This window comes from Oncorhynchus clarkii, chromosome 2 (genome assembly GCF_045791955.1).
Source record: "Oncorhynchus clarkii lewisi isolate Uvic-CL-2024 chromosome 2, UVic_Ocla_1.0, whole genome shotgun sequence".
NCBI classification, from domain to species: Eukaryota; Metazoa; Chordata; class Actinopteri; order Salmoniformes; family Salmonidae; genus Oncorhynchus; species Oncorhynchus clarkii.
Genome location: NC_092148.1, coordinates 49,569,945 through 49,595,151, shown reverse-complemented (window position 1 = coordinate 49,595,151; position 25,207 = coordinate 49,569,945). Strand labels below are relative to the sequence as shown.

Sequence of the window (25,207 nt, the reverse complement as noted above, 5' to 3'; positions counted from 1 at the left end):
AAACGAATGCGCCCAATGCATGAATGGAATGGAGTCTTGGGGATTGGCATGTAAATTCACCAAAGGGTGGGCAGTTTCTATTGTTAGACAGTTGTTGTAACCAATCACGAGCAGAGGTGGGTTTGCAGGCAGGCTATAGAGTAGGTGGTGGGTGTGTGTTTAAATCAGGATAGACTAGTGTTGTGGGAGTGTGATGCTACAACCTCCTTATAAAGGGATTCGCACGTTGTGCCTTGAAATTAGAGCACATTGCCTAAATTTGAGGTCTCCACAGAGTCACTGAAAAACAGCTGTCATGTATTCGTTGAACGTGGAGGACATGCTTCCTGTGGCCGAGACGCCACTCTTCTGGGTCGGAGCATTCACCGTGGCCTCACTGTCTTTGTGGGTGCTCCACCGACTCCTCCAAGGTTTTCGGATTTGGGTCTGGGGAAATGGCCAGTTGCTCTCGCCGAAACTGGGCAAATGGGCAGGTGAGTTGGTCACATGGATTCCTTACGACAAAAAGTCACGAAGGCTGCTCAAGAAGCCTTGAGCTCGACAATAACATTTTAAAAATTAGGATAATTACTCCAACTTTATTATACATCAACGAAAATACTGCATTCTCATCATATTTGACGTATCGCCGACTTTAGAAAGTTAAGTTGTGTATCAGGACTATCGCGTAAACGCCCTAACATGTTAACAAGATCACGCTTATTGGCTTTCCAGTGTGCAACAGCCGCACTTCAGCACCCATGACTGAAGTTCCAGACCCCGAACCAGCATTGTTTTTCGCCGTCCATTCGAAAGGATGAAGATGTCCAGTACAGATAAACCACAAACCAAATTCCGCAGGTTGTGCGCTCATTTAGAGATGGGTAATATGTGGGTGATAATTCATCCAGCGGCACAGTGAACGACATTAGCCCATCCACCTGATATGCCCAATTAAGACGTGACCTATATTTGGATTTACCCCAAATATAGATTCCTCTCTGTAATGTTAACAATTTCATAGTTTATTCAACAGTTTATAATAAACCCCAGGCTATATTTTGGTCATGCGTGCATTGTTGCCATATGTTTTTTGTTTACGCAATTAATAGGCTACCTAAAATGGGTTATCAAATGGATTGATCTTAATTTTTCGATATTCTTATCTGATTAGCTTGAAATTTATTTGAGTTTCCCACATTCTAAGCAGCCAGCTGCATTTGGTCAAACTCGTATCCTGTGTTTTTCAAGTTTATTTTTGTTCAAACTAGGGGCTTCTGTCGCCGTCCTGGTCAAATAAGAGTATATTCGCTGTTAAGACATTTTAGGATCGTGCCTTTGCATAATGTGGAGCCTAGTCTCGTTGAAATAGCCTTGGCCTATCTTGACCCAGTTATCCAGTCTTGTCTTTCGAGAATACTGCTGCGTCTAGAGCAAAAGCTCGTTCTCGTCTTGCTGCGCAATTTGCCGAGCGCCCCCCATACCATCCTCTACGTTCTCTTATCCAAAACGATGACAGAGTATTGTTTTTAAAGCTACGCTTTTATCTCTGCATCATGACGTACGTTTGTCTAAAGTTGTTTCTGGGTTTGGATGGCTTTGTTTATTTGGTTTAAAATGAATGTCATGTGTGTTAGATGAAGGATTCCAACATGTGTCGCATTGGTGGAATGCTTATTGAATGCGTAATGGCATAGTTTGATGTTCTCTTGGTTTATATGCGTCCGGGTACCAGTGTACATCGGCGCTCTAGCTATGTGATCGGTCATTGCCTTGTCATAGATTGCGACACGTTCCCAAAATCATGTATTGGCGCTCACGTTGAATGGTCGCTTGAATGTAACCATTTATATAACCCTTGCAGCCCATATCCGAATTTATTGTTGCATATTCTGAGGTTCGGCATGCTGCTAGCCCACATCACTATATACAAATGTTATAATTCATAATTTCTGACTGATAATTGGATTTCATGTTTTTTGTGGGCTGCTATTTTTGTTTAAAGTGCTACCTTGGTATTTTTTGTTCTTGTGAAATATGCATGCCTCACCCTGAAACCAACAGTCATAGGAATACCAGTCTGACTTGTCTCTTCTCACATTAATTTCCAATGTCAGTCCCTAGAGTATGCACAGCGGTTGGAGGTGACAATGCCCCAGGGTATGGGGAAACTGGTTCCTGATCCTGAAGCACAGGTCTGGCAGCCAGGTTGCACCACACATGCATGCTCGCTCACTCTCAAGTCACTTTACAGCCTCTTCTCTTATAGCCTGATCCCACATCTGTTTGTGCTCTCTTGCCAACTCATATGGTCATTGTTTAAACCACACCAACAGATCTTGGACCAGGTTTCTCGGACATAAGTCCTGGACTAAAAAGGTGTATGCATACACTTTTGTAAATTGTATTCACACTTAAGTTAATTATGTGGACACCCCTTCACATGAGTGGATTTGGCTATTTCAGCCACACCCTCTTCTGACAGGCGTATAAAATTGAGCACACAGCCATGCAATCTCCATAGACAAACATTGGCAGTAGAATAGCCTTACTGAAGAGCTCAGTGACTTTCAACATAGCACTGTCTTAGGATGCCATCTTTCCAACAAGTCAGTTCGTCACATTTCTGCCCTGCTAGAGCTACCCCGGTCAAACTGTAAGTGCTGTTATTGTGAAGTGGAAACGTCTAGGAGCAACAACGGCTCAGTTGCGACGTGGTAGGCCACACAAGCTCACAGAACGGGACCGTCACATTTTGGATATGCCATGTCTTGCAATATGCAGACAGCTGGCTTAAAAGTACATTTACAAAAACATGATTTTCAATTGCACACTTGTTGTCCTGGACTAGGCTTAATCTGGTTCTGGGATACAGGCCCGAGAGTATTACTAAAAGGTCACCAGTGAAGAAATTCATTAAAGAAAGGAGACGTTCTCAAATCTCCATTCTGTTTTATGCCCCCTTTTTCAACCTTCATATGTGTCGTGCTGTAGCCTGCCAGTACATTGGCTACATCTCTTGTGCACATACTTGATTTACGAGCTACGCAAGAATTTCACTGGCGTTCCTTTGGATGCTCCAGCGAGGCTGTCGTGTTCCCTGAGTGGAGGGGACTCCTGGTGGTAGGTTTGGAGTCATACACCCTGCCTGACTCAAGGAGGCATCCCCTCTTGTTCTCCTGCCTTATCCATCGTCTGTAAAAGACTAAAGCTCTTGCTTAACGATAACCTCTTATGTGGTATGCAGTGTCCTCCAATAGTTACGAAATTCAAGTGATCTACGCATATATAAGTAACAGATTTATATCCAAAAATGTGACGTTGTGGTTCGGGGAAAAATGAATAGTTGAGGCTGTTTTAGAAATGACCAACATATTCTGTAGGATGAATATACTTTTCATAGAGCTCAGCGATCCCTACTTTATTTTATTTTATGTGAGACATAAAAGTTATTTCTAGACTCGACCGGTCTGTCTTGTAGAAATTCTCCCCACCTCTTCATTAGTTCACAGAGCAGCACATCTTGCATAAGGATACCAGTGTGTTGCAGATGATATACAGAAGCTTCTAATTCCTTTTTTAGAGGCATGGATCAAACCAAGGAGTAAGATTTTAGGGGGGGGGGGGGTGTTTTTGCCTCTGTAAATCTAACCGAACGGATGACGCTACGGTGTAGGAGACTTTGAAAGGTTATTCTTAGGATGTGGCTCCTGAAAAGGTCATTGCCATTGGATTCAACATTAGGGCCACTAGGTTCTCTGTGGTGTGTTTCATCTGTTGATGGGCAGAGACTTCCCACAGGGCATTTGACATGGAACTTGTCACAACCTCTAGCTCGTCTTATCCCTTTTTCTTATCCCTTAATTAGTTTATTCAGCGATTGGAACTGTTGCATATTATGAGGGATGGGTGTAGCCATTCAGGAGTTAGTGTCAGCGTGACATGGAAGACTGGTCAGTTATTCCGAAATGTAAAGGACCCTTTTTACTTTGGTTATGACTGTTATGGCAACAGCCTAAGGATGTGTGGAAATTCGTCTTTTGATAAAGGGAAAGTTGTTGGCAAGTGACATGTCAAAAGGTTTTCAGTTGGTGTACTTGTCATGAATAGGCGCTGTGTTTCATTCATTGTAAGGAACATGCACATCCAGTCAAGTTTGGACACCTACTCATTCAAGGGTTTTTGTTCTCTAAATTGTAGAATAATAGCGGAGACATCAACTATGAAATAACGCATGGAATCATGTAGTAACTAAAAAAAAAGTGTTAAACAAATCAAAATATATTTTAGATTCTTCAATGTAGCCACCCTTTGCCTTTGACAGCTTTACACACTCTTGGCATACTCTCAACCAGCTTCACCTGGAATGCTTTTCCAACAGTCTTGATGGAGTTCCCACATGCTGAGCCCTTGTTGGCTGCTTTTTCTTTACGCTGCAGTCCAACTCATCCCACACCATCTCAATTGGGTTGAGGTCGGGGGATTGTGGAGGCCAGGTCATCTGATAAAGCACTCCATCACTCTCCTTCTTGGTCAAATAGCCCTTAAACAGCCTGGAGTTGTTGGTCATTGTCCTATAGTCCCACTAGGCGTAAACCAGATTGGATGGCGTATCACTGCAGAATGCTGTGGTAGCCATGCTGGTTAAGTGTCTTGAGTTCTAAATAAATCACAGACCGTGTCACCAGCAAAGCACCATCACACCAGCAAAGCACTAGGCTTCACGGTGGGAACCACACATGCAGAGATCATCTGTTCACCTACTCTGCGTCTCACAAAGCCATGGCAGTTGGAACCAAAAATCTCAAATTTAGACTACTCAGACCAAAGGATGCATTTCCACCAGTCTTATGTCCATTGCTCGCATTTCTTGGCCCAAGCAAGTCTCTTCTTGGTGTCTTGTCGCAGTGGGTTCTTTGCAGAAATGTGACCATTTGGGGGCGGCACACTAGTGGTTAGTGTTGGACTAGTAAACAAAAGGTTGCAAGATCAAATCCCCGAGCTGACAAGGTAAAAATCTGTCTTGCTGCCCCTGAACAAGACAGTTAACCCTCTGTTCCTAGGCCGTCATTGTAAATAAGAATTTGTCCTTAACTGACTTGCCTAGTTAAATAAAGGTTTAAAAAAATAAATGAAGGCCTGATTCATGCCTCTTAACAGTTTGTCTGTTACTTGAACTCTTTAAAGCATTTTATTTGGGCTGCAATTTCTGAGGCTGGTAACTAATGAACTTATCCTCCTGCAGTAGAGGTAACTGTGCGTGTTCCTTTCCTGTGGCGGTCCTCATGAGAGCCAGTTTCATCAAAGCGCTTGCTTGTTTTTGCGCCTGCACTTGAAGAAACGTTCAAAATTCTTAATTTTCCTAATTTTCTGGATTGACTAACTTTAATATCTTGACGTAATGATGGATTGTCGTTTCTCTTTGCTTATTTGAGCTGTTCTTGCCATAATATGGACTTGGTCTTTAACCAAATAGGGCTATCTTCTGTAAACCACCCCTACCTTGTCACAACACAACTGATTGGCTGAAATGCGTTAAGAAGGAAAAATTCAAGGGTGCAAAGCTGTCAAGGCAAAGGGGGGCTACTTTTGAAGAATATAACATATATTTTTATTTGTCTTACACTTGTTCCATATGTTTTGATGTGCTCACTATTCTACAATGTAAAAAAAACCTTATTGAGCAGGTGTCAACTTTTGGCTGGTAATGTATGTGAATGAAATGTGCCGTCACTGAGGAAGGATCAGCAGCTCCATCTATGCTTGTGAATGTGCTTCCCCCTAGTGTTATAAATGGGAGGGGGGGATGGTTGGAGACTGAGGGAGAGCAGCGTTGCGTTTCATGTGACGAACACGCGCTGAGACACGTGCTGCAGCCGGGGCTGCTGGGTAGAGAAAGCTGTAGCTCTTAATTTCAAGCCCCCGTCACTCCTTCCCTAGCCAGCCTTTCTCATCTCCTCTTGTTCTATCCCTCTCTTCCTATCAATTTCGCATTCATTTCTTGCCCTCTGCGAGCCCCCCACTTCTCGCTCCACTGTCACGACTCGTGTTACTTTATTTGTTAGAGAAGGAAGTTCATCGGTTTCTTTAAAAAATATATTTTTATATAGCCCATGTTTGCACTTAATCTCAAAAAGAAATGCTATCAAACACATACTGCTATTCCAGTCCACTTGCTCAGACCAGTCGGTATGTGTATGAATGAGACTGGTGTAAACCTGCTGTTTTCAAATTCCTTTTGTTTAATGCCAGTTTTTTTTTTTTTTTTTTTTTTTTTTTTTCTCCCGGCAGGTAGCCTAGTGGTTAGAGCGTTGGACTAGTAACTGGAAGGTTGCAAAATCGAATCCCCGAGCTGACAAGGTTCAGGGGCAGACCAAGAGATTTTTACAAGGCAGTTAACCCACTTCCTAGGCCATCATTGAAAATAAGAATTTGTTAACTGACTTGCCTAGTTAAATTAGGCTAAAATAAATTCCACCTTTTTTTTATTTTAGTAATGGGTGGTGTTAGTGCTTAGGGGCACAGGTGCATGAAATACATTTCATAAAGTTAGAGCCCACCTTAGCAGTATAGTTGTAATGGGGTGAATTGAATACTATTCACTGCATAGAACTGCACAAGGTTCTTGTTGATTTTGGTAGTGCAACATGCCCAGAACCAGAGTCCAGTGCATTTGCATGCACAACACAATGTGATACCACCTGTGGTTGTATTGCATCATAAATTAACTTCCTTAAAGCCTAGGCTCTTTCAGTTGAGTTCTTGGGTTTTGTAATAGGTACATCTCTAGGCAGTAACTCTGAACCCTAACCCAATTCTCCTCTTGCAAAGACTTCCTATGATGTCTTGGTTGTCTGAGAAACTTGTGTAGATTTGCTCAGCGTTGACGGAAAGATTGAAATACCTGCATTGACGTTGTGAAGCTCTACAGTTGAGTTGGGGTTATTGATTACCTCTTAGGCAAAAGTGCTAACTGCAGAGCTTTACACACTGTTGACGAGGAGTATTGTCTCCACTATGTTTGATAACCAAGACTTTATTGGAAGAGTATGTAAGATGGGAATTGGGTTAGGGTTCAAGTGAAGCAAGGGTTGTGTCCCAAATGGCACTACATGGGCTCTGATCTCTCGGACTCTGTCTGAGCAGCATAACGCTGTCCTACTGGGTTTTCCTGCTGTCTCCTGTTGAGGCGTCTGAAATCTCTCTAGTGCACTCTGGAACCCCTCTGCAGAAAAACCTGCTAAATCTAGACTTTTTAAAGTTGTAGTTTGTCTTGCAGATAAGGTTAGGTAACATTAACATACGTTCATCTGAATCTAGACAACTACAATTTCAAGTGTAGACTTTCATGCAATGTGCCGCCGTAGTTATTTACAATTGTAGTGCTCTACAGTTATATTACTGCACTGTTGGAGCTACGAACGCAAGCATTTTGCTACACCCGCAATAACATATGCTAAATATGTGTGTGACCAATCAAATTTTATTTGTATGATTGGCAGGTGCTACAGGAGGTAATGTGACATTGCAATGGACAACTGTTGCAGATGACAGGGATTCATCATGGAGGCTCCTCAGGGGAGGACCATCCTCAGTGAATTTCATAAAAATGGAAACACATTGAAGTGAATATATTTAGAATAGTTTTATCTAAAGGATAACATATGACCAAATTGATTAAAGCACACTGTTTTGCAATGGAGGTCTACAGTAGCCTCAACAGCACTCTGTAGGGTAGCACCATGGTGTAGCCGGAGGACAGCTAGCATCCGTCCTCTGGGTACATTGACTAAAATACAAAACGTAGGAGGCTCTTGCGCCTCACCCCCTTCCGTAGACTTACACAGTAATTATGACAGGATGGGGGATGTCCTCCGGAAGTTCAGAGCTCTTGCAGCATGACCTGACATGTCCTCCACCCAATCAAAGGATCAGTGAATTAATCTACTACTGAAAGCGTAAGCTACAGCTAGCTAGCATTGCATAAAATGTGATAAGTAGTTGACTCAAAGACAATAGTTCAACAGTTTCAACAAATAGGTTTCTTAAATAGAAATGCATATAAAAATGATATTTTTTTCAGTTTCACTTAGCTAGCAAATGAATGCAACTGGCTAGTTTAGTGGCTCAAATAGAGGGATGCTATATTAGCTAGCTGACTATCCAACACAATACTGGAACTCTTCCAAGTCAAGGTAAGCTTTTGGTTGTATTTGTTGCCACCTGGGCGTGCTAGTAACTGCATGATTGTAGCGTGTTTACTAACGCTTTAGTTCTACAAGCTATGTTGACTAGGACGTTACTTTAGCTAATGTGGTGACAACGATCTAGGCTGTGTAGCGGCTATTATATGGTTTTGATTGGAAAGGCTTTTTTGCCTGGTCACATACAGCTGATGTGTTGTACATTGAAGTCCACAAACAAAGGGAAAATGTGAGGCTAGAATGAATACAACGTGGCTGCTATGATCAAGGGTGTGTTCATTCTACTGATTCTGTTTTTTTTGTTTTCGTTTTTTTTCCTTAAATGTAAAATGAAACGGATAAAAAATAATACCTGAATTTGTCCAATAGAAACTCTTGTTTGCCACTGGACTAATGATTACAAGCAAGCTAGCTGTCAGTCTCGCACAAGGTTAATCTAGACCTGTGTGCACCTACGTTGCAAATGTTCATTAATAGGCTAGGTTATCGCAACCTTATGATGGGTATAGGGAACATTTTGAGTATCATGTAGTAGCCTAAACCTATCGATGTTACATTGAACTGGGTGACTGGAATATGAATGACAGTCATCCAACATGCTGTAATGGACATAAGGCCATGCTCATGAAAAAAATAATCGTCCTATCGCTCATCCTAAACTCCACTGACCGCCACTGGGATTCATAGTTACACTGTTGTAAAGGAAAGCCTGTTCTGGTCATCAAATTCATATCTGCGACAGTTTATTACCCATTGAGATGGAAGGAATTAATTTCTTATTTTTTTTTTTTTAGTAAGTTATCGCAACTTTTTCTTCATATGAAGAAAAATAACAAGCCTGTGACTGGGAGGCAATTTTTACACACTGTACTCAAATATAGACGCTATATTTGGTCGTGGGCGGCTCGAAGTAGACTTATTTTTGCTCTCGGCTCATAAAGCAGTAGCTGTCTTTTTTTTTTTTGCCCACGTGACTTGCTGCTTTTTCTGCTATTTAAAGCAACTTGTTTTGAGGTGGGTGAAGGCAGGGATGGCGGTCGCGTTGGGTTTTCTACTGCAGCCCGCCTCCCTACCACACCTTTCTCTGACAGGGGAGGGCTGGCTCGTTGATAGGAGGGACAGGGGTACGACAAATGACTTAACCGCTCCCGAGGAAAGGAGAGGGGCAACACGAGGACCGTATCCTCTCCACGAATGTTAATTGGGGCTTTAGTGAGGGATAGAGATCCACTTTTAGTTTGGCAACCATTTTGATTTGCGCAGTTTTTCTGGAGCTACAGTGCTATATTATATACAGCCATGAACGGTGCTGCAATAGGATGCTGAAATAACGGCATTGGAGCAATCATGCTTCTGTATTTTCTTTTGGGATACATTGCAGAGTAGACCCCGTTTTTAGCCATTACGGGTATGTTTCCCCCCTCCCCTCCCCTGTCCATTCCTTCCTTGTTGGTATTCAGGTGCTGCGGCAGGCAGGCGAGAACCAGACGAGGCTGCGCTCGGCTCCTCGCTGCTATTTTTAACTCGTGCTCCTTTTTTTAGCCCTCAATATGAATATTGAGCAGGCGACAGTCAGGGGCAGCTCCACTGTGCCTCTGAGGTGGGAACGTCGATATGCATCAACTACGTGATGTGTAGCGCCGAGTGCAATTTAAGCCCCCCCTCCACCAGGGGATAACTTAACCAAAATGGCATTGAAAATGTGTTATTGTCGTAAATGTATAGAGATGTGAGTGACACATCTGAGCCTCTGAGACATTCTACACTGAACACAATATCAACGCAACATGTGAAGTGTTGGTTCCATGTTTTTAATGAGCTGAAAAAAAAGAAGCATGATCATTGCCTTGTGCTGGGGAAAATAAAAGGCCACTCTAAAATGTCATTTTGTCACAAAGTGTGCAATTGGTATGCTGACTGCAGGAATGTCCACCAGAACTTTTGCCAGAGGATTTAATGGTTAATTATTTACCATAAGTTGCTTTCAACCTTGTTTTTAAAGAATTTGGCAGCATGTCCAACCGGCCTCCACTACAGACCAAGTGTAACCAGGGGGTGCTGAGGACTTTCTGTCTGTAATAAAGCCCTTTTGTGGGTAGAAATTAAAATTCTGATTGGCTGTGCCTGGCTCCCAAGTGGTCTGCAGCCCTGCCCCAGTCATGTGAAATCCATAGATTAGTGCCTAATTTTAAGTTGCCTGAGTTCATATAAAAAGGAATATAACTCGGTCAACTTTTAGAATTGGAATAAAACAAATTCAACAGTAAAAAGGTGCCCATGGACGAAGACCGCCCCCCCCCCCCCACATATTTTGTTAGGTACGTCAGTGTGGTGTCACTTGTGTGCCTGCTCGCGTAGCTCCTTCCTGTGTGCAGCTGTCACTGACCGTAATGCTCCACTCACGTGAGGGTAATTTTAAAATCCTGCTCTGTGAATTTAACAATGGGGAAATTTGGACACTATGTTCCTGTTCCTAATGTGTGGAAATGTTGACTGAATGGGTGATGTGTTTTAATATTTATTTAAAAATATATATATATATTCCAGGATCTTAACAGATTTGAGTTGAATCTATTTTATTTAGTTTCTGTTACATAGAGTATTTTGGTTGCATGAGTAAATGCAAGTCTTAACATTGGTTGTCATTGTAGATGTAGCGCACAACACAATGGGGGTGACGGGGATGTCAAGTCTGTGGCTGCATATGATATGGCCCCCTATTCCCTATATAGTACACTACGTTTGAGTCCTATTTTGGGCCCTGGTCGAAAAGTAGTGCACTTCATAGGGAATAATGATCCTGACGTGCCACCTATACACTGCGGGTGCCATGAATTAAGATATCCACTTGCCCAAAAAATGTTATTTGTCCTTCTCTCATCCTTGCCAAAATGAGTTTGAGGGCACATGGTTCTCTTCTGATATGAGGGAGCGGTGTAGCCCTTCAGGAGTTACAGAAGGGAGGCGTGAAGCGGCTACATTTCATTCTGAGCTGCAAAACCATCGGACTAACTTGAATCAGCAATAGTCTTTTACATTATTCTATTTTTTTTGTGGAGGTGGAATCGGGGTTCAAAACCCAGTTCATATTCCCATTGCCCCATCGTCTCCTCTCTCCTCTTCACTGTTCTTGTAGGTAGATGGCGTGGTATGCGACCAATGGCACTTCCTCCTCCCTCCCACTCACCCTGTGTCTTCTAGTCCCATATGAAGTCACTACATTCCGGTGACCATTAAAACCCGCAGTGGCGAAAGTGCAAGCGGTAATGCACGAGTGTACAGACACTACTCATCCCCTGACAGGTGGCGAGAGAAACATGTGCCCTACAGTTCCTGTGGGATTCCATAGGCATTTAACTTCTAGTGAGTTGCATACCCTTTGTTCCACATGTTAATATCTCTGTGGAATGCAGTCGGTGCAGATTCAGAACCTCTCCTACCCCCCCCCCCCCATTCCGTTCTCTTTTTCTGTCCATCTGGTTTTGTTGGTTCATCCAACCAATCCATGGGACTGTATGGTCGTTGTTCCCCGAAAGAGAATGTGTTGCTGAGTTGGGTGTATGTGCTCTGAACTTTGGGTCAAGTCTCAGGTGAAGCAGGGCGGGGGAGGAAGTTCAAGGAGTCCTTGAGTGCAGGAACTTCCAGTCCTGACAACACTGCCCTTGTCATAATGAACCTAATGCGGTTGCGTTCACAAAACGATGTGCGACCATTTAACAAACCGCAGATGAAATTACATGTGCAATTTGTGTAGGCATCATGCACTCTCCTGGTGTATTCCTAATCCGGCATAGATCTCACGACCAACTGTGTGGTTCACTATCTAGCATACAGCTCCTCTGTTGCTCATGTACAGAAGCTCACTATGGCATATCTCTTGAGAGATGTTGGTATACTGTCATCTTTAGCTTGGCCATACTCTGCATGTAGCCCCTTGTACAGGGGAGTGTACCGTCTCAGCCTGATGCGACAGTCAGTTGCCCATTGAGGCTTTTCTGCCAAGAAGCGTTTCATTCTTAAGATGGGCGGGGGAAAAAAACAATCTGCTTCTCTCTCCACTTTTGACTGCGCTCTCTTTCTTCTCCCTCCTTTCACTCACTTGTTATTTTCCTCTCTGTTTCTATTTTTAGCCGCCCCCAGGATCCCTGTCCTCCCTCCCCTCCTTTCTCTCGTGCTCCTTGTTCGTCATCATTCCTCCCCTCCCTCTCCTTGTTTCCCCCTCCAGCTTTGTGCCAGAGAATGGCTACTACCTGTCTGAATCTTTTCATCAACCCTGGGTTGGTTCCTCTGTGCTATTTCATAGTGCACAATGGTTTGTGCTGGGGGTATAGTACGTATTAGTGCCCACTTAGCTTCCCACCCTAAAAATCCTGTATTTGGGTGCTTTGGTTAGTGTTAGCAAGAGGGGTGTGTGAGACTGACGATTGTTCAGGCATGGAATAGGGGTGATAAGCAGAAGGCTGGCTAAAAATAGCTGTATGATGTCTTGACAAAGCGAGCCGAGAATGACAGGAACATCCGGACTCCTTGTACCTCCTAGCCACCCTCCTTTACCTCCACTGTCTAGTCTCTTGCAACCACTTTGAATGGAACTCTCTTCAGCCACTGTAAAAGAGCATTGTTGAGAGGCCTTGTTTTAAAATGTAGTTTTAGCTTAATGGTTACATTTAGACTTACGTTTTTATTCGGTACCACATGATAATGGACGAACAAGGTTGTTGGGTGCGTCTCAGCTGGTTTTTGTCATTTATTTTTTACTGTTTGCTATCCGGTCACCCGTGAAGGCTACAGTACTATGTAAACTGTGTTGCTGTTTGCATCCCCCAAAGAAGCAGTCTGACCAGAAATGAAGGCGTGTCATAATTTCGGTTAAGACAATAATTTTCTCTGCAATTGGTTTCTTTGAAAGCCTTGACAGAAATGACATGACACTTGTGTGTTACTTTATGTTGGACCCCCAATATATTGTATATTCCCCACTACATGTTAGCGTTATACACTGTTATATAGTGACTTGGAGCTAGGCTGTAGTTTTTTTTTAAACGGAACCTATTCATAGGTTGCACGTCTGTCACTCTGTTGCGTTATGCCGTTATGAACGTTCTCAAGCTGCCTTCGATGGCACCAAAGTGGTGATCGCCTCTGTCCAGAATGACTGTCTGAATTCCACTATAGTGCCTGGAAATACGATGACATTGCCAAAGTAGTCATATATTTAGTAGGAAACGACTTTGCCAGCAGCATGTGAACTCTACTTTAGACAGATGGAAATGTTGTCACTAGCTAGCAAAGTTTGTCAAATATAGCTAGCAATGCTAACATTGGTTAGCTAAAATCTCCCCTCAATCTTAGCTAGCTAACGTCATCTGGTGACATCAAAATGTCTTTCCTACTCATTTTGTTTTCCGCCTTTTTTTTTTGAATAGCATTGTATTTCCAAGCCACTGTAATGCACTTTGGACCATCTTCATCAGCTCTCATTGACGATGTATGTTGACTGCTCAGTCGAGGCATCGGTCCAAAACGACTGTACGAAACATGCAACCATGAGTACTGATTATTATTTTTTATTTTTTTCTTCAGTTGTGACGGGAGCCACAGACGGCATCGGTAAAGTCTATGCGGAGGAGGTGAGTTTCCTGCATGACCCCTTTATTTAATTTCCTCCATTGGAAAAGCTTAGTGACGCACAGGCCATGGTAGGGAGGGCTCTTCCAGGTCTATTGTTTTAAAAGGATTCTTGCACGCACCCACACTTGTTTTTTCTGTCCTTGTGGGGACCTAAAATTTCCAGTCCAAATCCTATTTTCCCTTACACCTGACCATAATTGTAACCCTCACGCTAAACCTAACCCCTAAGCTAAAAATAGCCTTTGTCCTTCTGGGAAATGTTCCCACCCGGAATAATTTCTTGTTTTACTATCCTTGTGGGGACGTTGAGGGATTTCCCGTCTCCACGAGGATGGAAGAACAAGAGCGGCGGTAACAAGGCTACCACTGAGCTCCTCACGCCGTTCCATGTTGAGTTGGAGCAGCCTTGTCAATGGGCCATGCATGTGTTTAGAGCAGTAGTGAAGGCTCGGTCAAGAGCGTAGTTGGCCGAGGCAACTGTGACATGGTTCAATAGGAATCAAATTAGTCTCCATTTGTTTTTAAAAGAATCGTAGAGTTCCCTGGTTCAATATCGTCTTCAGTGATTTGTGGTGTACTGTTCGTCTAATCATCCCATCTTTCTTGCTCCCCTTTCTCAGCTCGCTCGTAAAGGGTTCGCCATGATTCTCATCAGTCGCTCCCAGGACAAGCTGGATGATGTCGCCAGGCAGCTTGGTAAGTGGGCAGCAGGTAGCCTAGTGGTTAGTGCGTGGGACTCGTAAACGAAAGGTTGCAAGTTCAAACCCCTGAGCTGACAAGGTAAAAATCTGTGTTTCTGCCCCTGAACTAGGCAGTTAACCCCTAGGCCGTCATTGAAAATAATATTTTTTTTCTTAACGGACTTGCCTAGTTAAATAAAGGTGTTAAAAGCAAAAGGTGTGACCCTTTCTGTTGTTAGACAGATGGAGTATGTGTGCCTCGTCAGCCAACTCTCTACGTCTGCTGATGTACAAAATATGGCCACTGTAAAAAGCTTCCCCAGCCCTCTCCAAAAGGCTAGCCTGTGTATGTCATTACAGGACACTGGGATGCGCACACGCACCTCCGTGAAACCTGGAAGTTGAGGATGTCCATATGGGCAGGCCTGCCTTGACGCATGTCTGTCCCCATTCCCTTAGCCCTTCACTCATCCATCAATCAAATGTATTTATAAAGCCCTTCTTACATCAGCTGATATCTCAAAGTGCTGTACAGAAACCCAGCCTAAAACCCCAAACAGCAAGCAATGCAGGTGTAGAAGCACGGCGGCTCGGAAAAACTCCCTAGAAAGGCAGGAACCTAGGAAGAAACCTAGAGCGGAACCAGGCTATGAGGGGTGGCCAGTCCTCTTTTGGTTGTGCTGGGTGGAGCCCTTATCTTCCCTTTTGGGGTGTGGAGTTGGCTGTATATTTAGTTGATCTGAAGACCCTCAAATTCTCAGTGCTGTGCAGTTTTGTTTCTCAGGTGCCGTATATTAACTGTATAAAGGATACCGGCACACTGACTAAAGGCGAGATTTCATTTTAAATGACCAAAATTGTTTGGTTGCGTAAGTCAGTGGTCTCGTTTCCTCACTGCGTTTGAATGAATGCTCCTTTTATTTTGGAAAATGGCACCCTAATCTTAGACATTCTGGCCTTACGATAATGCAACCGTAAAAGCGACTGGATTCTGGTCCCCTAAGCCTTCACCTTGGGTGCAATGTCCCCTGTCGTGCTGACGATTCAGAATGGGCTGATGGGTTGTCACGTGCAGGGCTCAAGGTTCCAAACCGCTGGCACTCCTCCCCCTCAATCAGCCTGGCAACTTAACCCCCCCCCCCCCTCAATCTGGCATCCCCAATCACTGTGCCAACAAACAATCCCTTTTCTGTACCTCTAGTCACCTTTTTTCTTCAATTGGCTCACAATGAACCTGGTAACCCAAACCTATTTAATCTGGCAGTCTCAATCCCCATAACAAACCCTGTGACTAATTCCAACTCTTTTCCCCCCTTAGTCTAGGATATGAGGAAAAAAAAGAATGTCACGCGCTAAATATAGCTTCATGAATAGGGTGTGTCGGTTCATGGGGGCATTCCAGCCCAGCCTTGTATCTCCACTAGACTTCTCTACTCTCTTGTGGAAATTTCAACCCTATCCAGCAGTGGTAACGCTTGCCTGCGTATCCCTCTGAGTGGCACATCCTGGGATTGTTTTTTCCCCTCTTGGAACTTACCGGGTTGCCCATCAGACAAACAAGTTTTATACATGCTAATTGCAGCAGGCATATCGATGGAAGGAGAGCGTCGGGCGTTTTCAGGTTTTATTAGTGGGTACGCGGCGCCCTCTCCTGTTTGAGAAGTTGTCTTTTTACTGCTCATTTTTCAATGGAATTTTTGGTGTTGAAAAGGGTACCATCTGTTTTTATGGGGTGACTGCTGAGTGTGATTATCTTCTTTTTATTTGCCTCCTGTCCACAGAGACGCAGTACAAGGTGGAGACCAAGACAATCGCCGTGGACTTTGGCCTGTCGGATATCTACCCCAAGATCGAGGCTGGACTGGCTGGACTGGAGATCGGAGTCCTGGGTAGGTGTTCCTTTGGTCTGGCCTTCGTCACTGTGTGGCTGTGTATACCACTTGTCCCCACACTACACTATCCTCTCTTTACACTGAGTGTACAAAACGTTAGGAACACCTTCCTAGTATTGATTTGCACTCCCTTTTGCCCTCGGAACAGCCTCAATTTGTTAGGGTATGGACTCTACAAGGTGTCTCAAGCTTTCCGTAGGTATGCTGGCCCATGTTGACTCCAATGCTTCCAACAGTTGGGTGGTGGTCGTCCGTTCTTGACACACAGGAAACTGAGCGTGAAAAACGAAGCGGATTTCTAACCAGTGTGCATGGCACCTACTGCCATACCCCGTTCAAAGGCAATAAAATATTTTGTCACGCACATTCACCCTCTGAATGGCAGACATACACAATCCATGTCTCAAGGCTTTGAAATCCTTATTTAACCTGTCTCCTCCCCTTTATCTACACTGAAGTGGATTTAACAGGTGACATCAATTAGGGATCATGGCTTTCACCTGGTCAGTCTGTCATGGAAAGAGCAGGTGTTCCTAATGTTTTGTACATTTCACCCACAAACAAATTATTTATTTAACTAGTCAAGTCTGTTAAGAACATTCTTATTTACAATGACATCCTTCCCCTGCCAAGGCCATACTGTCATCGGTCTCAACAATGAGAAACTACACTTGCTTGTACACACTATTGCCATTGAGCTTTTATTTGTCCATAATCGTGCAGAAGTGTGTGAAATTCTGTCAGTTTTTTTTTTTAAAGTACATTTCCAGAACACTGACAACGTGTTGTGGAATGCATGTTAGCGTTTTGCTTGACACCTCAACACATGCCACAGTCAGTCTTGAGTTCTAACCCTGGAGTTACCGAGGAGACACGAAGCCAAAGCAGTATGAGTGGTATGCAATTGGGGCAGCGTCGTCATTTACAATTAGCCGCCTACTACTGTCATTTTAATTACCTCAGGCGTTTTTATTAGGATGTGTTCGTACAGAAAGTGATGCCTGTCCACATTCTTGGTGTGTGACTCACATTCAGGTAATTCTGAGGGCATATAAGTTCATGTGCTGCTTGGCTTGCTCTTCCAGTTTTTAAGGTGGGTCCTGTTGCCACCTGGTGGTTCGGAAGTGTAACGTCATCAGTTAGAATTCTTATTTGCAGTAACAATGGCCTCGTTGGCTTCTATTTTTTATTCTACAGTGAATAATGTGGGGATATCCTATCCCTACCCTGAGTACTTCCTGCATATTCCTGACCTGGACAATGTGAGTTTTTCTGGAGTTAATTCTGTGTAGTTGAGGGACATGTTACTTGAGACTTCTTCGAAACCAATTGAGTGTCAATTAGGCTGTGTTTTACACAGGCAGCCAAATTCAGTAATAAATACAATTACTAATTGTTCTTTTGAACAATTAGATCATCGTTTTACTTTTAACCAGTAATTGGGCAAAATATTAAACAGGGCTGCCTGTTTAACATTGCCAAAGTTCCTAGCTGTACTTTATGTGTAGCAAGCATTTGGAGTTAAGAGGGGAAGAGTAGGTGTCAAAGATCCTTGTTCTTTTTCTTCTAGTTCATCACCAACATGATCAATGTCAACATGACCTCCGTTTGCCAGGTAAGAGTTCTCTTGCTTCTGTAGCAGTTCTGTGTGTAAAAATCTATACCACGGGGCAGCTATGCATGTCTATACCATAGATATTCATCTAGTTTTTGAGCTATTTTATTTTTAGTGCACAGGTTGTGTGCACTTTGTCGGTCTGCGGAAAAGTTCAGGGAGTTTAGTGTTACAGTGTGTCAACCGTACAGTGGCGCAGGTGGCATGTCGATGGGCGTCCATCTTTCACGCTTCCTCTTCATCCTCTTTCCTCTCTGCCACTGTTGCTGCTGTGCTACCTGTGGTTCCCAGAGCAACGGTGAACTACACCAACGCTGTCTGTGTTCACCACCCACGCACCACCACTTCTTCCCCCGATTTCTCTCGTTCCTTCTCTCGCTCGCCCTTGCCTCCTACGCGGCTGAAATGTACCGGTGTGCTATACATCTCCCATAATGCCGCTGGGTGGAATCTGTAGCGGTAATGTGAACTTCCTCGCTGGTCCTGTGTGACTTCATTCCCTTGCCATTTCAGTATTTTATTTTAAAAAATGAAACAATGTATAGGTCGTGTTAGCATCCATCGAAATGGAAATTTGTCTTGAAGTTGAATATTTACATATAATGGTGTCCTGTTTGACTTATTTCATGTGTGATTCCTGAACATGCTGTTTTGTCAGGTAATCGAACTGTTTGCTCAGTTCACCTTTCTTTCCCTGCTCCCTCTTCAGATGACTCGTCTAGTTCTACCCAGAATGGTGGAGAGGTGAGTTTGTGTTTTTCTTTAAAGTGCTATTGCCACATTATAAATGAACAATAACTTCTTATTTATTTTGATGCTATTGATAGTCTGTTCAAGTGTGTCTGACTGGTCGAAAAAGGGTGTCTCGGATGTAAATCATAAAAAAAGGGGTTTACACGCTCATCCACATGACAAAGCTGTGCTGCACTGTAAAACTACAAACACTAAATCAAATCCTTTGTAGACAATTTTATTTTGGGTACCAGTCTGTTCAGCTATCATCCCACTGCTTGCTGTTCCTTTTTCATAAAGGAACAGGCCGGCACCAAGGCTGTCCTAACGCTGGAACTTACATCAGAAAAGCCTAAATGTTCTCCATTTTTATTTTTTAGAATGACCATGAAATGAAGACATGGGCTTCAAATGTTCAGGACATGAGTTCAACAGTGTTATACAGAGGATGCCTTTCCACCCTGCTTCTTTCTATCCCTTTGTTCCCCGATCTGACCAGCTGCTTTTCAATTCACACAAAGTGCACCCTCTTCCGATTGGCTCTGACGAATCACATGGGCTCTCTGCGCCAATGGGAAGGCGGGGCACATTTGGTGCCGTGAGGGGCAAACCAACCCCTTTTTCACTACATCACTGCAGCAACCGGAGTGCTAAATGCGTAAGCAAGCCGCTGCCATGGCAACCCGCACAGCGACTATGATTAGTGTGTGTGTGTATGGCAGTCTACAGTGGCACTAGGCTGCTTGTACTCTTGTGATGGACAGGAGGCTCTTTTGGCACTCCATGGCAGGAAAAAACAACTTCTAATTCCTTTTTGGTTTTTGTGGTTTCAGGTCCAAAGGTGTGGTCCTCAACATCTCCTCTGCCAGTGGCATGTACCCTGTCCCTCTTCTGACTGTGTACTCCTCTTCCAAGGCAAGTGCCAGTCTTAGACCTCCACACACGTTTACACCTTAAATGCACACACTTTGTATACATTGCATCGTTTAACTGCACAACTGCTAGTCAATGTCTGAGTATGCCTTTCTGTCCCCTCTTCACACTGATTTGGTGGAACAGCTTCAGTAACATGTCTGCTGACTTCAGACTCTGTGGCAGCAGATATGGTACAGCACTGATGAAGGCAAAGCTGAAACTTATGCTTTAAATAATTTTATTTTATTTTTACATATCACTTTGCTCTTTCGAGGATGGATTCAGTTCCTGTTTTTGCATCTCGGGCCTCCTTAGGTTATTCCTTTTTTTTTTTTTAATGGTTTTGAGTGCCAGTACTTTTTGAACTCTACAGATTCTCTCTCCCATGCGCCGGCTGCCTTCCTCTCTAGCCTGACCTCAAACTCTAATACTAGCTATCTAGGCACCAGATATAACCCCCCCCCCCCCCCCCAAAAAAACTAATTGTCTGCCTGTGGCTCACCCTGGTTAAATGGCCACGCTCGTGCTTTAAAAAGTACCTCGGAAACGCTGAATGTAAATGGAAGACCTGCTAACTTCCAGGTATTCTGAGCTAATTAAGGATCTGAAGTTACGTTGTTGCTGTTGAAGAGGCATGGGTGAACTACTTCGCTGCCCTGATCTGAGTACTTCCACAATCCAATTCTGTGGAAGACGATTGTGTCTTACACACAACAATGACATGCCTGCATCCCCTGATCTCTTCAAACTGTTTGAGTCTTTACAGAAAAGATAAGATCCTATATTGACAGTAGCTGGGCCCCATAGTGTTTCTGGTCAGGAGGCACTTGAGACAACTACCCTGACTGTCTTCTGCTTCCTTTGTGCTCCTTTGCGCATATCCGTTGAGTCCCTCCTTGATACTGAAGACCTGCCCCTTGGGTGTGATCACTACTAGACCACTAGAGGTTATGACTTTTGGCCCCAGCATTCTGTCTATTGTAAATAGCTCCCTGACCTCTGGCTCCTTTCCAGACTCTTTTAAAACTGCTCTGGTCCGACCTCTCCTTAATTAAAATGCCCAGTTCCCCCCCCCCCACCCTCTTCCATTAATAATTATAGACTCCTCTCTTAGCTTCCTTATTTATCCAAGATGTTGTTTTTCAAGCAATTTGCATATGAAGTCAGGCTTCCGCTCACGTCCTAGCACGGAAACGGCTTTATTGGAAGTCCGTAATAATGACCCGTCTCTGCCGGTAGATGCTCTCTCCTAGTTCTTTCGGATCTCTGTGCTGTGTTTGACACTATTGATCATAACGTCCTTGTTGACCAGCTGGAGAGGTGGGTGTGACTCTCTCGTGTTGCTCTAGACTGGTCCGGGTCCTGCTTTTTAACGTCTAAGAAATAAAGGTAAAGTCTGACTGATTTGGAGGAAGTTATGCATGTTTTTATTTCCTCATGCCTAGATTACTGTAAATCTTTGTGTACCCATCTGTCAGAAATCCCTCCACCCAGTTATTTCACAATGCTGCAGTACTGCTTTCACCTGGCACCAGGAAATGTGACATCACACTTAAAAAAAAAAAAAAATTTTTTAGCTGCTCTACACTGGCTGCCAGTCACTTTCTCTTTTTTTATGTTGTATAAAAATGAAGTTTAAGGCTAGATTTGGTTTAGCCCCAACCTACATTGCAGAACTTCTCTCCCGTAGGAGCCAAAACGTAGTCTGGGGTCCCCTGGTAAAGCACTGACCGTTCCAAAGTCTAGGTTGAAAACAAAAAGGAGACCGGGCATTTTCCATTTGGGTCCCTAGACTTTGGAATGGTCTCCCAGAGGTGGTCAGGCTTGAACATTTTAGTGCAAATCCGCCCTGGAAACACCCTGTTTTCTATAGATTTTAATTGGTACTACTCCCTCCTTTTTTTAATTGTTTTTTTATTTAATGATGTGTAGCACTTTCTTACTTGTATAGAAAAGCACAATACAAATGGTGTTATTGGTGCCCATCACAGGAGGCTGCTGAGGGGAGGACGGCTTATAATGTCCAGAACTGAGCGAATGGCATCAATCACGGGAGCAATGTGTTTTGACGTATTTGATACTATTCCGCTCCAGCTGTTACCACAAGCCTGTCCTCCCCAATTAAGGTGCCACCAACCTCCTGTGGTGCCCATCCTCATACTGCAGGCCTATTTTCCATAGTAGGATTTGTTACATATAGAAACGATGGCAAAGCTGTGTTTACATTTTTTTTTTTGGGGGGGGGGGGGGTTTATCCCAGTCTTAGTTACAGTAGGGGAAGCACTTTCTCTCGTAGGTGGTAATGGTCAGTATTTCTTGTTTGCTCCTTTTTAGGCTTTTGTGGACTTCTTCTCCCGGGGACTTCAGGAGGAGTATAAGGCAAAGGGAATCATTGTCCAGGTGAGTACTTATCCTGTTCACCTGGGCCACATTCAGCAGGACACAATGTTGGCCACCATTCAGATACTTGTATTATGTAAATAAAATGTAAAAAACGAACCTGCTTCTCTGGCATTTTATCTGCGAAGTTCAGCAATGTTTTGTGTGCTGAACACGGTCCTGTTCGCTACTAGTTGCTTTCCAGTTCGTGTGACATGTGACAGTTCCACAAAGGTCAGCTAGTATGGCTTCTTCCTGACTGCTCTTCAGCACAGAACCGTACCGTCATGCCTCTGTTTTTGTGGCTTACGCTACAAGGCTGTTCTTTGTTTACACCGGTGTCACTCGTCTCTTAACGTGGCTACATTTGCTGTGTTTTTATACATAGCTTAAAAATTAAACAAACTTGTGTCCTCCAGAGCGTGCTGCCCTTCTTTGTGGCGACCAAGATGACCCGTATCAGGAAGCCCACCTTGGACAAGCCCACCCCGGAGCGCTATGTGGCTGCTGAGCTGACAACCATCGGACTGCAGGACCAGACCAACGGCTACTTCCCCCACGCAGTCATGGTACGGCTCCACCGCTCATCTCCCGGTTTTTGTTTGATAACTTCTTTGAAAACAAAAATGTCTTGTTGGACAAATCCAGGGGTGTATTCACTAGGAAGTAAATGGTAAGCCAAATGGAACAAAACCTGGAGGGACTTACCTGAATTTGTCCAATAAGTTACAGAACGTTTTGCCACTGTTTGCGATGGTCTTCATCTCCTAAGGGCGTTTTCACACAATTCAAATCCAAGCTAGACTTCAAACGGGGTGGGATGCGTAATCAAAACCACGTGTCCATGCAGGTCATTTGTTTATTGGACAAATGTTATCAAGTTAAAAATCGGTTTACAGTAGGATCACTTATGTGTCCTAAACTTCATATTTTCGCTTTGGTCTTCCAGCGACATGCAGGAGAAACCGGCGCAATAGCCGTTAAAACTGCGCCGTCTCCCCTAATCCGCATCGGATGCGCTCATAAATGTTCTGCTACGCACAATGTTTCAGAGATCCCGAGTTATGACGCTGCATGCATTTCATCGAATGCTTGCCGTCAAAACAACCAATAGTAAATGTGCAACTCGGGGGAAAGAACCAATGTTTGGTCCGGACTGTGTTCTCACCTGCAGCGAACCGCATACCCAAGGGGGTAACCGCACCAGAGTTCTGGAAAAACCACATCAAACCAATTTGGTGTGAAAGACTAACCCCTTTTCAGTCGTTGTTTCTCCGTTTGGTGCCGAACTTTCCGTTTTAGAAATGTGATGTGTAGACTTGACCTATTTTTATATAGTTTTGTTTGTCATGTAGAAGCGACCAGTTCCGCATCACTGAATAGTGAATACGCCCTCAATGTGTTTATGTCCACACTGAGTGCCAACTAACCTCTGACCTTTTTGTCCATGTGTCCTCAGGGCTGGTTGACCACTGTCCTGGTGCCCATTAACCTGGTCATTTACTTTGGGGCAAGGATGAACCGAGCCCAGCGTACTGGCTACCTGAAGAGGAGAAAGCTGAGGGAGCTGGCCAACCAGAGTAACGGGAAGAGTGACAGGCTGAAGAGCGAATAAGAACTCCCCCCCCCCCCCCCCCCCCCATTATAACAGAACGGAAGCTGACCATAGAACTACCATACAACCACTCTGACTAGCCCTGACTCTGTCCATTTAGTTAGTAATGTCGAATGATTCACGGGTGTGTTTTTGAGGATCTTTTTGTATGTTGACGCTAACGGATTTCTTCCTTGGAGCCCATATTGCCGCCACATGACACGTCCTTTTGAATGAAGTGGTTCAGCGACAACGTCTCTAACCAAAACGGCAGCTCTAACAGAGTGGCTGCGACAAAAATACATACTCTGCTCTCAGCACAGGGAATAGTTATTTTTCTATGTGACAAAAAATGATTGTAGAGAAGAACCTTGAAAGGCCAAGTGCAGTCAAATGTGATTTTTTTTTTTCTTGTTTTATATTCGTTTCCACACTGAGGATGGAATAATACTGTGAAATTGTGTTAATGAAAATGCCCTTTTAGTGTAAATGCTGTTTGAAAAGACCGCCTGAACTTCAGCATTATTTGGTGGTATGGAGTTGTGGTCTTCTATGTCACCATGCAGTAAATGAGTTAATAGACCAATAAGAAAGCATCCCAAACCTTTCTGCCAATAACCGCTAAGCTAATTTTCAGTCCCCTCCTCGCTCTGACTACTCCCAGACAGTCCTAGCAAAATCCTTGCTTGAGCAATTGCCCTATACTATTTTTGGTTATTTTTGACCATTTTTAATTAACAATCACAATTTACTTGTTACCCAAAACATATTTGATATTGAGAAACATCTTCATTGGACCTTTAAACAGGGTGATTTTCGTTGACTCTGCTGTTGTAAGCAGAATGGTGGCGGGCCAAATTTAGTTTTTTTTTATATATATATTTTTATACGTGTACGTAAAACCAAGCCGCAGGCACATCTTCAGATACTTCGCACAGTGAAGTGCAGTTTACGCATTGGCTGCTCCTGAAGTTTACAAGCGATCACTCTATTTACGTTTTTTGTGTATTTAAAAAAAAAAAAAAAAAGAAATTGGTGGGATTTGTTGCACTGATCTATTTCTCTTTTTTCCAGTTGTCTGAACTTTAAGTTTTTTTTCTTCTGTTTTTCTCAATGTCATTCTTATCCACATGCCTTCCAGCTCATGCTGGCATTGATCACGTCCAATGAGAGGGAGTCTTGCACATTGAAGGCTTTATATGGAGCTGTGAATGTGCTAAATTATAGTAGTTCTATTGCAAGCTAATGCTATACAATTGCCGTACAGGCTCAGACTACTGCCAAAGATTGTATACTATATATTGTGCACAATAGCCTTTGCAGTGGTGAGGGACTTCAACAACATGCACAACTGTTTTCCTAGGTGGTGTTCTGTTTGACTTGGATCTCTGTATGACTTGTTCTGACCAATGTTCAGACTTTAACCATGGTGCCTTATGAAGATTTCTCAGGTGTGAAACTAGACCAGTTTATCGGGAATTTTGGAATTGCAATGTACTGTTACTCTTGCTGCTTTGCACCTGTACGAGTTAATCTGAACTTTCTACTTGAGAAATTCTGTACAATAAAGAATGTGGTCTGTTTTA

General features: G+C 43.6%; 1 protein-coding gene across 1 annotated transcript; it reads left to right on the top strand.

Moving 5' to 3' along the window:
• The first annotated feature begins 166 nt into the window (after nucleotides 1–166).
• LOC139368920 (very-long-chain 3-oxoacyl-CoA reductase-A-like) lies at nucleotides 167–25,207 on the top strand. Its single transcript, XM_071108420.1, has 11 exons — nucleotides 167–473; nucleotides 13,767–13,813; nucleotides 14,435–14,510; nucleotides 16,276–16,383; nucleotides 17,584–17,648; nucleotides 17,957–18,001; nucleotides 18,711–18,745; nucleotides 19,567–19,648; nucleotides 21,983–22,048; nucleotides 22,447–22,596; nucleotides 23,487–25,207. Exons 1-11 carry the CDS (start codon nucleotides 296–298, stop codon nucleotides 23,640–23,642), a joined length of 1,008 nt encoding a protein of 335 aa, XP_070964521.1. The 5' UTR covers nucleotides 167–295; the 3' UTR covers nucleotides 23,643–25,207.

What these genes read in the sequence shown, in the direction of transcription:
- LOC139368920 (XM_071108420.1), top strand. Translation starts at nt 296, where the DNA reads ATGTATTCGTTGAACGTGGAGGACATGCTTCCTGTGGCCGAGACGCCA. An exon ending in TGATGTCGCCAGGCAGCTTG is followed by an intron (nt 14,511 to 16,275) that starts GTAAGTGGGCAG and finishes TCCTGTCCACAG; the next exon opens with AGACGCAGTACAAGGTGGAG. An exon ending in ACATGACCTCCGTTTGCCAG is followed by an intron (nt 18,002 to 18,710) that starts GTAAGAGTTCTC and finishes CTCCCTCTTCAG; the next exon opens with ATGACTCGTCTAGTTCTACC.